Source organism: Momordica charantia, assembly GCF_013281855.1.
Source record: "Momordica charantia cultivar OHB3-1 chromosome 9 unlocalized genomic scaffold, Mcharantia_2.0 BLBB01000009.1, whole genome shotgun sequence".
Classification (NCBI taxonomy): Eukaryota; Viridiplantae; Streptophyta; class Magnoliopsida; order Cucurbitales; family Cucurbitaceae; genus Momordica; species Momordica charantia.
In genome coordinates, this window is record NW_028275167.1 from 24,377,152 (window position 1) to 24,392,322 (window position 15,171).

At 33.7% G+C, this 15,171-nt stretch overlaps 2 protein-coding genes across 2 annotated transcripts; both read left to right on the top strand.

The window, feature by feature from the left end:
* The first annotated feature begins 6,226 nt into the window (after positions 1 to 6,226).
* KT2 (potassium transporter 2) lies at positions 6,227 to 12,404 on the top strand. The gene is made up of 10 exons (XM_022291104.2): positions 6,227 to 6,390; positions 6,488 to 6,557; positions 6,665 to 6,899; positions 6,986 to 7,231; positions 7,633 to 7,686; positions 9,725 to 9,985; positions 10,272 to 10,324; positions 10,442 to 10,559; positions 10,708 to 10,962; positions 11,203 to 12,404. Exons 2-10 carry the CDS (start codon positions 6,519 to 6,521, stop codon positions 12,312 to 12,314), a joined length of 2,373 nt encoding a protein of 790 aa, XP_022146796.1. The 5' UTR covers positions 6,227 to 6,390; positions 6,488 to 6,518; the 3' UTR covers positions 12,315 to 12,404.
* Positions 12,405 to 12,962: 558 nt separating this feature from the next.
* On the top strand, positions 12,963 to 14,873 carry LOC111015936 (potassium transporter). Its single transcript, XM_022291134.2, has 3 exons — positions 12,963 to 13,408; positions 14,029 to 14,092; positions 14,572 to 14,873. The coding sequence occupies exons 1-3, from the start codon at positions 13,124 to 13,126 to the stop codon at positions 14,745 to 14,747; spliced, it is 525 nt and encodes a 174-aa protein (XP_022146826.1). The 5' UTR covers positions 12,963 to 13,123; the 3' UTR covers positions 14,748 to 14,873.
* Positions 14,874 to 15,171: the final 298 nt, after the last annotated feature.

Here is a 15,171-nt window from a genome sequence, read left to right on the forward strand (position 1 = left end):
CGATATTTTTAAAAATTCAGATGCACGATTAAATTTTGTGTCAAATAAAATCATGCATCTTAATAAGTTAGATACCTAATTGAACATAAAATTAAAAATTCAGATACGGTTCTTAAAATGAAAAATCTATTTAATAGACTAAATTTGTAATTTTAGATAAAATAATGGAACACATATCCTTTGTGAAACAACGAGCTTAGCCGGTGGGCGCTGCAATTTATGAGAATTTTTAATTGAGAAATCAAAAGATTTATATTATAAAATGGAAACCAATAAAGAAAGTGCAGCAGAAATGAGCTGAAAGAGCAATATTCCCGCTCGTATAATGTTTTGTTCTTGTCGAATTCGGTTCATCTTCATCGTAATATGATCCACAATCAACATTCCCAGCTCATCCTTTATTATTATTATTTTATTTTTCTTTTGAATTTCTGGTTAAAAAATTTAAATATTATATCTAAAAACATTTCTAATACATCTTGTTTATTTAATTCTCCTTAAATTTTATTTAATTCTTGTTAAAATTTATGTAGCTGAGGGCAAAAAAGGGAAAAATTTCCATTAGATTGATAGATAACTTTTTCTCTGGTCGATACTTCGGGTAGTGGTACATGATATTTGTCTGATTTATTTTGTTTACGGATGAGACCTTGGCCTGCTAAACTAGCTTACCTCTACGGTTAGCTTCTAAAGCTTCCACTTTATGTTTAATGGATAAATCAAAGACTAAATCGAAACACCAAGTAGACTTGAGACGAGGGTGTTTGGACATCTAGACACCTTACGTCGGTGGAGATTTTCTATGTTAGATCAAATGATCATTTGACTACATGTTGCATTTATTTTCGTGGTAGGCTGAATGCTTTGAAGACTATGTCACGATGTAATTTAAGGTGAGGTTTGGACATTAACTAGTTGAGTTTATTCAAGAACTTATTTGATATAAAGTTGAAAATGCAGTGACTATTTAAGTCATATTTGATAGGCGTTTTTAAAAAGTAGATAACAAATCAAAGAAGTGTATAGATTGATGAACGTGGTGTTTATAAATTTAATTTTTAGGTTTAAATACTATTTTAGTAATATAATTTTGACTTTAATTCATTTTGGTTCTTTACGCTCAAATTTTTAACTTCGGTACTCTCAAAAGTTATGTCTTATCCCTATGACTTTGAAAAATGACAAATTTGTTCCCTAATTACAAAATTTTAACATAAAAATTTATATACAATGAAAACTCATTAATACAAACTTATTACTACATTTCAAAAAATTTAGAAAGTGAAGTATCATACTAAAGTTATAATTGAAAAAACGAGATAAAAAAATAATAATAAATGAACTAAAATGATCTATTTTTAAAAATAGATATTTTGAAAGTACACAAATTAAAATTTAGTGTACAAAGATTAGAAAAACATATATGGACTATAGTAAAAACTAAAATGAATCAAAATTAAAACTACATCGATTAGTATTTGTTGAGGGGGAAATTCGAGCCGGACATGCGTCGAGCAGGGGAGCAACAGCGAGGCACGAGACCGCAGACAGTTAGCATTGTACGTTGCACATGTATACAGACATGTCGCCACCACAGCTGTACGGATGAGACGTTGAGAACTCCAGCTTGCGACCTGCAGCTGCACGGGGACAAACCAGTAGGTAGAGACGTCACCCACTAACTGTTAGGGACGCTCACCTCCCTCGTCAGGGCCTTGTACAGCTCGACGTCTCCTTATACCTCTAACCAACATAGTTGGCCCACCGCACCTATAATAGGGAAGAATCTCGTTTAAGTGAAAACCTGTTACTAAACCTTTGGTGCCTATTCCTATTCATATATTTCTACTCCGATTACTGACTTGATTACTGAAGTGCATTATGCCAGACGCCGTCGTTTATTTTTCTGGTTGTAGTTTCATTCGATCATCGGTAAGCAAGCACCTTACATATCTTCCCCGAAATTCATCGTGAACAGTATTGTAATTTAAAGACGAGAGAACGAATCGAAACATGAAAGTTGAGGAATATCCATTAGAAAATTCTTACACAATTCTTTATCCTCCGGCGTCAAATTAAAATAACAATAAAAAAATAAAATTCTGTGGCAGTTCTCTCATGGATCTTCTCAATTTCCATTTTCCGAAACCTCTTCTCTTGCCTGGGCCAATTCACCATTCCCAATGCTCTTCAAATCTTGACACCGCCATTGAAGAACAACCCACAAGTAAGTTTTTTTTTTTTTTAATAACCCCTTTTCGTCTCTCTTTCCGAAGTTCAGAAATGGAGGTTTTTGGTCAGTGGGTCAGCGCCATGAAAAACGACAAAAACCATAGCAGAAAAAGTTAGAAAAGGTCGGCAGGAACTTAAAAATGGCGGAATCCCTTTTCTGACGTTGGTTCTTATTTCTTGTCCATTTTTAATAAACATAAACGTTTAAGCCGATTTGATAACGTTTTGGATTTTGGTTTTTCCATCTTCTGTTTTTCTATTTAATTTAACATGGTTTGGTCTCCCATTTTCGTGCTCCTAAAATTTTTTAGTCCATCATTTTCACTTTGTTTTTCGATTCGAGAATGGAGAACCAGGTTAAATAATGTTTATTTGAGGACATCAATATTAGTGGGAAAAATTTATAGTTTTGTAATTAATTTTAATTATTTTTAAAATTAAAAAAAGTGTAATAAATATATATTAATTATTTTTAGAATTATTATTTACTATAAATAATTACTTTTAAAAAATATTTTTCGTTTTTTATTCACAATTTAGTAAATATGTTAATAAAATATATACTAACTATTAAAAAAAATGAAAATCCAGACGGGGTTGAGATATGCATTTCCTATTCTTTATCATCTCTAATGTAGAGACACAAAAATATAAATTTAGATTTTTTTATCAACTACCGTCCATGTACGATCCATACTAGATCTGACCAACTGTCCATCCTACCTCCTCTACGTTCTTGACAGTCCATCTTTGTCTCAAACGGTTGGTATATCTTTGAAAGCGAAGATGGAGAGAATAAACGGACTCTTCGAGGGCTACTTAAGGCACTTTAGTGGAAACCTGTAGGACTGGAGCTGTTGGATGTTGCTCAGTGCTGCTATAACTGTTTTAGGGCTGGATCTAAAAGCTCTCCAACGTGTTGCGGATCCTTCGGCCGTGAGAGGGTCTTTTGGCAGCCGTGTGAAGCTTAGCTTGCTTTAGCAGCCACGTGATGATTTGATGTTCGTGGTAAGCATAGGAGTTGGGCGAAGCAGAAATTTTGGAGAGAGAAAGAATTAGAAAAAGAAAATTAGTGAAAGAAAAATTAAAGACAAAAATAGACAAATTTTAGAAGAAAAAAAAGTAAAGTGTAAGGAAAATATACATTAAAGAAAAAAAAGAAATTAAAAAGAAAAAGAAAAATTATAGTGCGAAAAATTTAAATTTTTTATAGAAATAAATAAAAGTTATAAAAAAAGATAATTGAATGATAAAATAAGATATAATTTTAAGAGAAAAATAAATTAAAAAGAGAGAAAAGTTTTAAAAAATGAAATTATAGAGAGAAAAAGAATTCGAGAAAATATTAAATTTTTAGAGATAGAAATGAGAGTGATCCGTTAGAAAAAAAATTAAAAAGATGTAAAGATGAAAAATTTTAAAGAGGGAGAAATAATAATAAATATTTAAAATATGAAAATTTAGAGAGAGAAAAATAAATTTTGTAGAGATAAGTTTATGAAGAAAAAAGTTACTTATTAGAGATAAATACGAGAAAGAAAGAAAGTTGGGTATTAGATCGAAAAAATTAGATTTTGAAAAAATAAATCAGTTTTAGAAAATTATATATATTTTTTAAAATAGACACTAAAAACAGAAAATTGAATTGATTATCAAAGAAAGTTTGTTCAGTAATCAAATGGATCGTTAGTAATTATTTAGGTTGAATGTACCACCCTTTGGTAATGTGTTTCCAGTTTTTCGTTTCATATTCTAAAGAATAAAATTACATGGTCCCGAAACTTATAAATAGATTCAAGAAAGATAAAATAATATTTTTAGTTAAACTTTTTTTTAATTGAAAATGTGAACTCAAGATTTGTTTAGGTTGTTTCTAAAATGTCTCCACAATTTTGAAATTGATTAGAAATAATAAATCTAAATAGTTGTCAAATAATTGTTCTATAATAGAATTAGAAATTAGAATGAAAAACGAATGTTGTCAAATAGGCGGTAAGTTTTTGTTTTGTTTTTTCCTGTTTCTATTTACAATTTGCTTGACATGTAAGATGTATAATAAATATTAAAAAAAATATTATTATACCAAATTTAAATATTTAATTTCATATACAAATTTAATTTTTTTAATTTAAATTTTAGAGAACTAATTATCAAATATGTCTAGGGAGAGGACATGAAACCGAAAAAAGAATAGAAATGTAAAGATAAAAAGAAGGGTAATACAAAAATGATAACCGGTTGGTAATTTAGATATCGTTTGGTTTAATATAAATAGTAGAAATTATGGAAACAACATTTTTATATTTTAAAAATTTTTAAATTTGAAATTTGAAATTTGAAATTTTAAAATGCAGAATTATATTAAAAAACAACTTTGATAAATATGTTTGTCATGTTATAAATTCATTAAAATTAAAATAGGTCAAATATAATATATTATAAACTAGATAATATTGTAAATAATATTCCTACCAAATTAATAACAAAAATGTTAATAAATTACTTAATATTAACTAAATATTTAGTCGGTAATTAACTACCCTTAATTTACACACATATTACTAAATACCGTTTTTAAAATTGAGATTCAATTTTTAAATGACAAATATTTATTAAATACATTGATAACAAATAATACATCTTTTTTGATCTTTGTTTTAAATTTCTCTTTTTAGATCATAAAGGGCAGGTTGGGCCATCATGGGTTTTGGAAGGCAGTCCCATTATGAGTCACATGCTTTTGCCTTTTACTCAATTCCAAAGAATATGAAAAAAACAACATTTCCTTTTTTTTTTTTTTTCTCTTTTTTTTCTTTTTTTTTTTTTGTTTTCTAAAAAAATCATAATCAAAATTCTTCTTCATCATCAAATCAACAACCATAATTCCCTAGATTAACCACCAATTTCCTTTCAATCCCTTTCATGTGACCCCAACCAACACGTATAATTTAAGTTTCACCCGTTTTGATTAGCTTATTAACCAAATCTTGCACCATCTTTACATTGGTAGGTGATCTTAATCAAGTTTTAAATCTCAAGAAAAAAATATCATATAATTGATGTAAATTATTTTGTTTATTAAATGAGACTCGAGTTATAATTCATGACTTTTAGTTGGATGGTAATATGTGTTCTATGTACGCAAAAATTTATAGTATCCAAGATTGGTACGAGGTCAATGAAATAAAAAATAAGTCTCTAGATGATTTGTCAAATATAAATGAGGAGAGTATGTATTATAGTATTACTAATTTTTTCAAAAAATAATTATGAGAAAACATATAAATCGATAAAAATTATTTTAATTAACTAACGGAGTTCAATCATGACTTAATTCAACTACGAGACTCTTAATTTTCTTCTCTAGAGTCCGTATAAAGAGAGAAGAAAAATCAATTCAAACGTAACTTAGTGGATATGCATAACTTATTAAGAAAAAAAAATTATTAAAACTGACAACGTAAGTTTAGCTTAGTAGTGGTTGACACTTAATTCAACTACGAGACTCTTAATTTTCTTCTCTAGAGTCCGTATAAAGAGAGAAGAAAAATCAATTCAAACGTAACTTAGTGGATATGCATAACTTATTAAGAAAAAAAAATTATTAAAACTGACAACGTAAGTTTAGCTTAGTAGTGGTTGACACACGTGTCTGATCAATAGATCATGAATTCAAATCCCAACATAAAAAAATATTAAAATATTAAAAAACTATTTTGATTAATGTAGCTTCAGTTTATTATGATCTGTATATTTTTAAAATATTCATTTTCATCCTTACGAAATGCAGAGACTATAGTTAAAATGTATCAAAATTAGTAATAGAGGGACCAAGATAACATTTTAAGACATGATTCAAATCTTTCCCAAAATTTTCACCTAAAAAAAAGAGAGGGGATAGAGAAGGGAAGAGAGAGAGAGAGTTAGAAAGGCAAAGAGAAAATGGTCCACCTCCACTCCTCCACTGTCCATCAATCAGCCGTCTTCGTGGACGCTTCGTCTGTTGTAACTGAATTTTCTGCCTAACAAATCTCTTATTTCCCGTTTTTTTTTTTTATGGAGATTTCATGTGGGTTTACTGAGAAGTGAGTGATAACTGATGACTTACTTCTCTTATCGCCTCCATTTGCAGCAGAGCTGATGCAAATGGGGTTTTCTGTAAGCTCCTTCTTCCTCTCTTCTTTCTTCTTTTTTTGTTTTTTGTTTTTTTCTCCGAGTTTCATTTAGATCTACAACTAATTGATCCCCAAATCAGGATTTGGCTTGAAGATTGAGACAGAGAAGCCATGGATCTTGAGCACGGGAAGTGTTGGGATACTTCCAAGGTTTGTGTTCATTCAATTCCGAGCTTCAGCTTCTACCGTTTTTCTTTCTCTACATTTTCAAAAAACACCCAGTTACTGAATCGGCCGGAAATTTGGGTTTCCTTCAGAAGGATTCTTGGAAAACGGTTCTAATCTTGGCATATCAAAGCCTCGGCGTCGTCTATGGCGATTTGAGCATCTCCCCCCTCTACGTCTACAGAAGCACTTTCGCCGAAGACATCCAGCATTCGGAAACCAACGAAGAAATCTATGGGGTTCTTTCCTTCGTCTTCTGGACTCTCACTATAGTCCCCCTTTTCAAATACGTCTTCGTGGTCCTTAGAGCTGATGACAATGGTGAAGGTAAGAAGAAGAAGAAGAAGTATATGCTTAGAATCGAGAAAGTTTCAAAACCCAGTTTCTAAATTCGTTCGAAATTGTCATTGTAGGTGGGACTTTTGCTCTGTACTCGTTAATTTGCAGACATGCCAAAGTAAGCCTTCTACCGAACAGGCAAGTTGCAGACGAAGCTCTGTCCACTTACTTGCTGGAACATCCGCCGGAGAAGAAGAAGCAATCGAGGGTTAAATTGCTGCTCGAGAAGCACAGGGCTCTGCACACTGCCTTGTTGATTCTGGTTCTTCTTGGGACTTGTATGGTCATTGGAGATGGGCTGCTTACTCCTGCCATTTCTGGTACACTTCTTCTTCTTCTTCTTCTTCCATCTGGGTATCTCTTTCTTTTTGTTAAATTACAAATTTGGTTAAGTATGATTTATGCTTAGTCTCGATTTGGTCCAGAGTTTATAAGTTTCAATTTGATTCCTATGATTCATAAAATTTCAATTGGTTACTATAATTTGATTAAATCTTACCCATTGTCCTTAAAATTGTATTTGGAAATCCACTCACTTCTCCTAGAGTCTTGGCTAATTCATAGAGACCAAATTAAAATTTTTAAAATTTTTAAAATTTCAGGGAATAAGTTGAAAATCTGCCGGATGAGGATCAAATTAGTAAATTAACCCTTTTTCCCCTCCAATTTTTCTTTTGCCTCTTCAGGAACTTATTGATTTGATCCTGTTTTTTGGGTGCAGTTTTCTCAGCAGTTTCTGGCCTTGAGTTATCCATGACCAAAGCTCACCATCAGTGTAAGCACTTCACTTCTATACATTTCTATTAAGTTTCTTTAGGTTGAACTACAATTTTTCTCCATATTCATTAACTATAATTTGACAAATAAATTCTAGGATGGGACATTTTATTTTAGTGATATAGAAGTTTGGAAAGTAGTTGAAAAATATGAATTTAGATTCAATTTTAAAACAATATTCTAATTTTAAATTAGAATAGGTCTAGGACTATTATTTGCGACCCCAAATAGTTTATTATCAGCTTTTAATTAGAAAAATAGGAACAAAAGTAAAAATTTTAAAAGTATAATTACTAAACTGAGATTTAACCAAAAACATAGGGATTAAAAATATAATTAATTATTGTTTTATATTACTGAGGGTAGTCAAGACAAGTTGTTTAGTTAACAGACCCTTTCTCCAAAAATGAAAATAAATGAGAAAAAAGAAGTTGTTTAAATAACAGAGCCTAAAAGGGAAATTGAGATTTGAAATTGTCTGATATTTGTATCATCAAATTTGGGAGATTCTTTCTGAAATTTTTGTCTGAGCATTAATGGAGAGCAAGTTTAGGAGAAGCAATGCAAATTAAATTATGTAAATGAGTATCCATTAAAACTTTTCTTTTTCCAAACTGACGATGATAAGACAGATGGTGTTCCACTTTGTAATTTTGATAAGATTGGAGAAGTGTAGTTTTTTGGCCTGTAGTGCAAGAGAGGGACCCACAAGTCTGTCAACTTGCCGTGTTCATTGGTCACATCCTTTCATGATCATGTTGTAGTTAAAATTTTTATTTTCTATCTATTTCTTTTTAAAGTTTACTTAAATGCGTACTGGGAAACCTGTTTATTTGTTCAAATTAATATAAATCGGTAACTTCAGAGTTTGTTTGATTCACGAATTAAGTTAGTGTATTTTGGTAACGTGACAAAAGTTCTAGAGATTGGTTAGATAAGGGGAGGACTATGGGTACATAGGTGAAAGATGACATCTTCTTTGGTGCGAAGCCTTTTGGTTAAAAACTGCGCACCAATTGGTTAAAAACTTAAAGCAAAGATACCAGCGAGAGCTTATGCAAAAGTAGATATCATACCATTTAAGAAATGTGGGGAGATCAGTTGTCCTTGGTGTTAGAGACATTTCCTTGAATTAGTTGTGTTGGTAAAATCTTTGAGTGTCAAAAAAGAAGTGACAAGCCTCAGTAGATGTAGTCATGGTATAATCCATGGTAGTTCTATTGAACGTGCAATGTGCTTTGGAGAATAAAAGTTGACCTGAATAGGAGTTGGACGGATGAAGAATGATTATTTATGGAGGGACTCAGCGGTACTTTATCCGAAAGAAAGATCGTTAGGAATGCTTCTCACATTGGCTAGATAAGGGGAAAATTATAGATATATAAGTGATAGACAACATTTCTATTGATATGAGGCATTTGGGTGAAACTAAAAACAAAATCATAAAGGCTTATGTTAAAAAAGGAAAATATTATATCATTTTAGAAATTTGAAGGGTCCATTATCTCTAATATCGTATCATACGATCTTTGCGATCTAATTTTATACACAAAAAAACTTAGTCATGTAGTTAAGTCTTCAAGTAATGGGTTACAGAGATCCAGACTTATGAAACTCGTTTTGAGATCGGTTGTGCAAACCCAAGTTATTATTATTCATTTTTTTGCATAATTCAACTTCAGATTACATAAACTCTACTTTCTTGATATTATACTTCATAATTGACAAATAATTTGGATTTAAAATTTTGATGATGGGTTTGACTTATCACTACCTTATATTGTTTAATCTTTGCAAGCTCATTATTTTCTTTCCTTCTCCTTTTCCAAAGGTGTCCTTCCAGAATATAAATCTTCTAACTAAAAGAATTTATATTTTAAACTATGCATATATATTGATTAACTAAACTTGACAAATCTAGTTTGGTTCTTCACTTTTTTCTGAGTGCTTTTAGTGTAAACTAATTTTACTGACCTCTTATCTACACGTTTTAACATCGTGTTCCTATAGCTAACCCCAGAAAACTCTCTGTGCAGATGCCGTGGTTCCGATCACTTGCTTTATCCTGGTTTGTCTATTTGCACTTCAACACTACGGCACACATCGAGTCGGCTTCGTCTTTGCTCCTGTTGTATTGACATGGTTACTCTGCATCAGTACTCTTGGCATATACAATATTATACGCTGGAATCCACATGTTTATCAGGCTCTTTCTCCGTATTACATGTTCAAGTTTCTGGAGAAGACGAGGAAGAGTGGTTGGATGTCGTTGGGCGGTATATTGTTGTGCATAACAGGTAAAACTGAAACATAGCATGCTTATGCATCTTTTGTAGGTTTCTTCTTTTCCTTTCCTTCTCTCATTTACAATATCCGAAATTTATTTAGGAACTAATCCATTTTGAGTCTGTTACAAATCAATAGCTATGAAACATCATAGAAGTTGGTTTTTCGTAACGAAACCTTCTCAAGTAGTCATATATGAAAATTGAATCTTGAGGTTGATTCTGTTCTTCATTCTTTAGGGGAGTTGTTCAGGAAAACTATAATGTGTGGCTTATTGACTATTTGACTGAATTTCAGGCTCAGAAGCAATGTTTGCTGATCTTGGCCACTTCTCATACACTGCAATACAGGTGATTCATCTTTCAGTCCCTTTAAGTTGTAGCTTCCCCTTTCTGTTTATTCAATAACATGAAGAAGATCCTTGCCATGTACAAATGAACTGATAATCCCCCCCTGCCTCCCTTCAGATTGCTTTCACCTTTCTGGTGTATCCAGCGCTTATATTGGCATACATGGGCCAAGCTGCTTACTTATCACAACATCATAATACCACCAACAACATTGGCTTCTATGTTTCTGTTCCAGGTACCAATCACAGATAAAATTCTTGGGTTGCTCGAGATGTATAGATTTCGATTCACTAACACAGCATGCTGTTTTGTGTGACATTCTTCGACTGTTTTGATTCATTGCAAGCTATTTCTAATCTTATATCAGTGGTTTTTGGTAACAGAGAGTGTGAGATGGCCGGTGCTTACGATCGCTATACTTGCTTCGGTTGTGGGAAGCCAAGCGATCATCAGTGGAACATTCTCCATTATTAATCAGAGCCAGTCCCTTGGGTGCTTTCCTAGAGTGAAGGTTGTTCACACCTCTGATAAGATCCATGGCCAGATCTACATCCCAGAGATCAATTGGGTACTAATGATTCTCTGCGTTGCCGTGACCATTGGATTCAGAGACATAAAACACCTTGGAAATGCATCAGGTGAGTTGGTCGCAATCTTGAATGTTCAAGACAGAAGTCTGGCTTTTAAAATACGTCATTCATCTCCATTTCCAGACTTCTGAAACCTCTTTTCTGTGCAACTCGAAAACAAACATCCCATTCTCGACAATCTTATTTGCAAAATTTCCATTCTTATACCGACGTAGTAATTATTGCCCGGAGTCCTCTGCCCTATAAAGAAGTACTGATAATAGTTGCCCACTTCATTTTACTTTGCAGGTCTAGCTGTTATGACTGTGATGCTTGTGACAACCTGCCTTACTTCTTTGGTGATTGTCCTCTGTTGGAACAAATCTCCTCTTTTTGCGCTCTCCTTTTTGGTCTTCTTTGGGTCTGTTGAATTGCTCTACTTCTCAGCTTCACTAACCAAGTTCAGGGAAGGTGCTTGGCTCCCAATTCTCCTAGCTCTCTTCCTCATGACCATCATGTTTGTTTGGCACTATGCAACCATTAAGAAGTATGAATTTGATCTTCACAACAAGGTTTCATTAGAGTGGTTGCTAGCATTGGGGCCGAGCCTTGGGATCGCCCGTGTCCCCGGCATTGGTTTAGTTTTTACTGATCTCACCTCTGGCATCCCTGCCAACTTCTCCCGCTTCGTCACCAACCTCCCAGCATTCCATCGCATCATCGTCTTTGTGTGTATAAAGTCGGTACCGGTTCCTTTTGTACCTCCGGCTGAGCGGTATCTCGTAGGACGAGTTGGCCCAGCCACGCATCGGTCGTACCGGTGCATTGTTCGATATGGCTACCGTGATGTTCACCAGGATGTGGATTCATTCGAGTCTGAATTAGTTAAGAAACTGGCAGATTTCATCCGCTATGACTGGTACAGGAAGCAACGAGGCAACTCTTGCAGTGAGGATGATGCATCGCGATCAAATGAATCAACGAGTGAGCGCAGGTTGGCTGTGATTGGAACAGTGGTATTTGCAGGCGCAACCGCTTACGAGGAGACTGTGCAGCCAGCGAGCGTATCAGTTGGCTTCCAGACCGTCGACAGCATTGGTGACGTGATCGAAATGGAGCCACTCGGAGAAGAAAGACGAGTCAGGTTTGCCATAGACGATGATTTTGAAGGCGACTCACAAGCTGAAACAGAAGCCCTTCTGCACGAAGAACTGGAAGATCTAGTAGCAGCCCAACAATCTGGAACGGCGTTCATTCTCGGGCACTCGCACGTCCGGGCAAAGCAAGGATCGTCTTTGTTGAAGAGGCTAGCCATTAACTATGGGTACAACTTCCTGAGAAGGAATTGCAGAGGCGCAGACGTTGCTCTTAAGGTGCCACCAGTGTCTCTTCTTGAAGTTGGAATGGTTTATGTTGTATGAGCCTCTACTGATTAATTCCCTTCTTTGTGTCTGCTCATTATGTAAAGAATGCTGCTGCCTTCAATGAAGCTAAAATATTCCACACTGTAACTTTCCTACAAACCAAAAGAAGAATTATCTTCACTCAAACCTATAAAGGTTGAGGCTTTAAAGATTGACCCATGATTTAAGATCAACCCTTGAAAAAACCCATCCACAAGAGATTCGACCTCAGGTGTACAAGGCATTTGAGATTAATATCATCTTAAAGATTGATGGTTCGATTCTATATCTATTTATAATCGAATTAAAAAAGAGGAAAAACGAACCACGTTTAGAGATTTCAACTCTTAACTTTGATGTTTTGACTTATTGAACTATGTTTGGATTGATGAGAATAAAATATTCATAGGGTGTATTAGAGACTATTTTTCACCGGATAGTCTCACACCACTGAATCACCAAAACCGACTTTCGCTGCTAATCAAACATGTGGATGTTACATCAAAGCTCCCATATCATCTCATTAATAGCCATAAATTAACTACCAAACGAATTCCCAAGACTCATACTCAGGCAAAAAAAAAGAGTGGCGTTTTCATAGGAAAAATCAAGTGGCCCTAGAAAACACAGACAATTAATTTGAGAGTATTGAACATGGCCACGTAGTTCCTCAGCAACCACAGCCCTAAATCTCTTCCAGCCAAGAATCTCGATTCTTGACCTCCACGAATGGCTGCTCCCTGCCTTATAAAACAGAGCGACGGCTTCTTCACGGCGGAATCATCCAGCCCGCCGCAGTCGATTGATTCGAGTATCAGCCTCCATCGATGGCCGTCAGAGCGGTGGCGATTTCGCCGTCCCACGGTGGGTTTCCGCCGCAGGGATGGAACGCGTCGAGGCTTGGCCGGAGGTCCAATTACAGAGTTTCGGCGAAAGCGGCGGCGAGCGGCGAGGAGAGAGAAGACGGCGGCGGAAAAGAGAGGAAGAAATCGCTGTTCAGCAGCGTGACGGAGGCGCTGGATTTCTCTCAGGTCCGATCGAGCCGCGACGCCGAGTTATTGGAAGACGCCCGGCAGGCCACCAGATCCGGCGGCAGAATGACCCGGGAACAGGTAATGGGTCGACCCGTTTACCCGACTGGATCAACCGTTTAGATAGTATCTAGCATATTTGGAATTGGAAATAAATATTACAAAAATATAGTAAAAAAAAAAAATCTTAATATCTTAATTCATTAATAATAAATGTAGCTATAGTTTATTAATATTTAGATACTGTTAACACATGAAAATAAATAGATATAAAATCGATTAGAAGTCGCTTCTAAAAAAAAAGTACTTTTTAAAAGTTGTATTTATAATTATTTTATTACTTCTATCTTAATTTATGGTATGTATTTTTCAAATTTAAATCCCACCCCTTTATTTCAGATGTAATATATAAAAAAGAAAAAAATACTGAACGAAATTAACAAATATTATTTCACAATAAAAAATTAAAAAAATTAAATTATTTTGTAAATACTTAAAAAAACTAACAAAACAATGGTAATTGATCATGTCTAAATTGGGGGAGAGATGAGAAGTAATTAACTTAAATGTACATCAAAATTAATTGTGATTGAAGCTTTTTACTTGAGTACTAATTATAATTAAAAGTAATGTTGTTAAAACTAGTTTCACTCTAAATGAGGCTTACATTATCATTATGTATGGTCTGAAATTGAATGCAGTATGGAGCTCTTAGAAGGAAGATAGGAGGAACATACAAAGACTTTTTCAAATCTTACATAGAAGGTATGTTTCCCAATCCATAATTTTACATATTTTGATTTTTTAGGTTCATTTTAATACGTAGTTTTAAAACTTTCATTATTTTTAATTCCTGTACTGCATTGTAGTCCTATACCTTTTGTGTTTTAGTCTGGGTACTTCTAACAAGTGACTATTTTGGTTTCTATTTTCAAAATTTTGACATAAACGTCATACATAATGAAAATCCTTTCATAATTAATGACTAAATTTCAAGAAATTTTGTGCGTTAGATAAAAATGAAAATGAAAGGACCAATGATCTCTTTTAAAAAGTACAAGACCAAAACAGACATTTTGGAAGTGTATAGTACTGAAATGATCAAAAGTAACAAGTATAAAGACCAAAATGAATCAAACCGAAAGTACGAGACAAACGTAGTTTTTAAACAAAAAAAAATAAAAATAAATAAGAAGATCTAATTTTGGGTTGTTTGAATTAATTTTTTTCCCCCTTTCTCTCAGTGGATGGGCAATATGTTGAAGAAGGGTGGGTGGACAAGACATGCAAGGTTTGCAAGAAGGACACAAGGGGAGAGGCAAGACAAGTTGACAAACTTGGAACATATGTCCATGTTGCTTGTTTGGAGAATTCCAACTCTTCCTCTGGCAATTTCTTCTCCAAGTTCTTCTCCAAATGAAAATAATTGATTTACATCCCAACCCCATTATAGAAACTCGAGCTTGTGTAACATATATCTAGTTCATAAGTTTATAATTTGTAATAGTTAGTATATAGCATAAAATATCAATCATTTTCCTTCTTCTTTTTGCCGTTCCAAAACATATCTTCTCTTAGTCAAAATTTTGATGATTCCATCATATATAGGATTGAGTGGCAAAGATTTCGATATGTATCCTACATCTAAACTTATTTATTTATTTATTTTGGTTAAATATGAGGTTCTATGGAATGGAAAAGTTGGGGATGATTTTTAGAAAAGATAAAATTATAAGAAGTAATCATGTATGAAACACTTTAGTCAATTTTAGATGTTGGGTGTAGAACAAACTTTAAAGAAATGAAGAAATCACTTAATCTTGTAAGTTTTAGGTTACTATAAA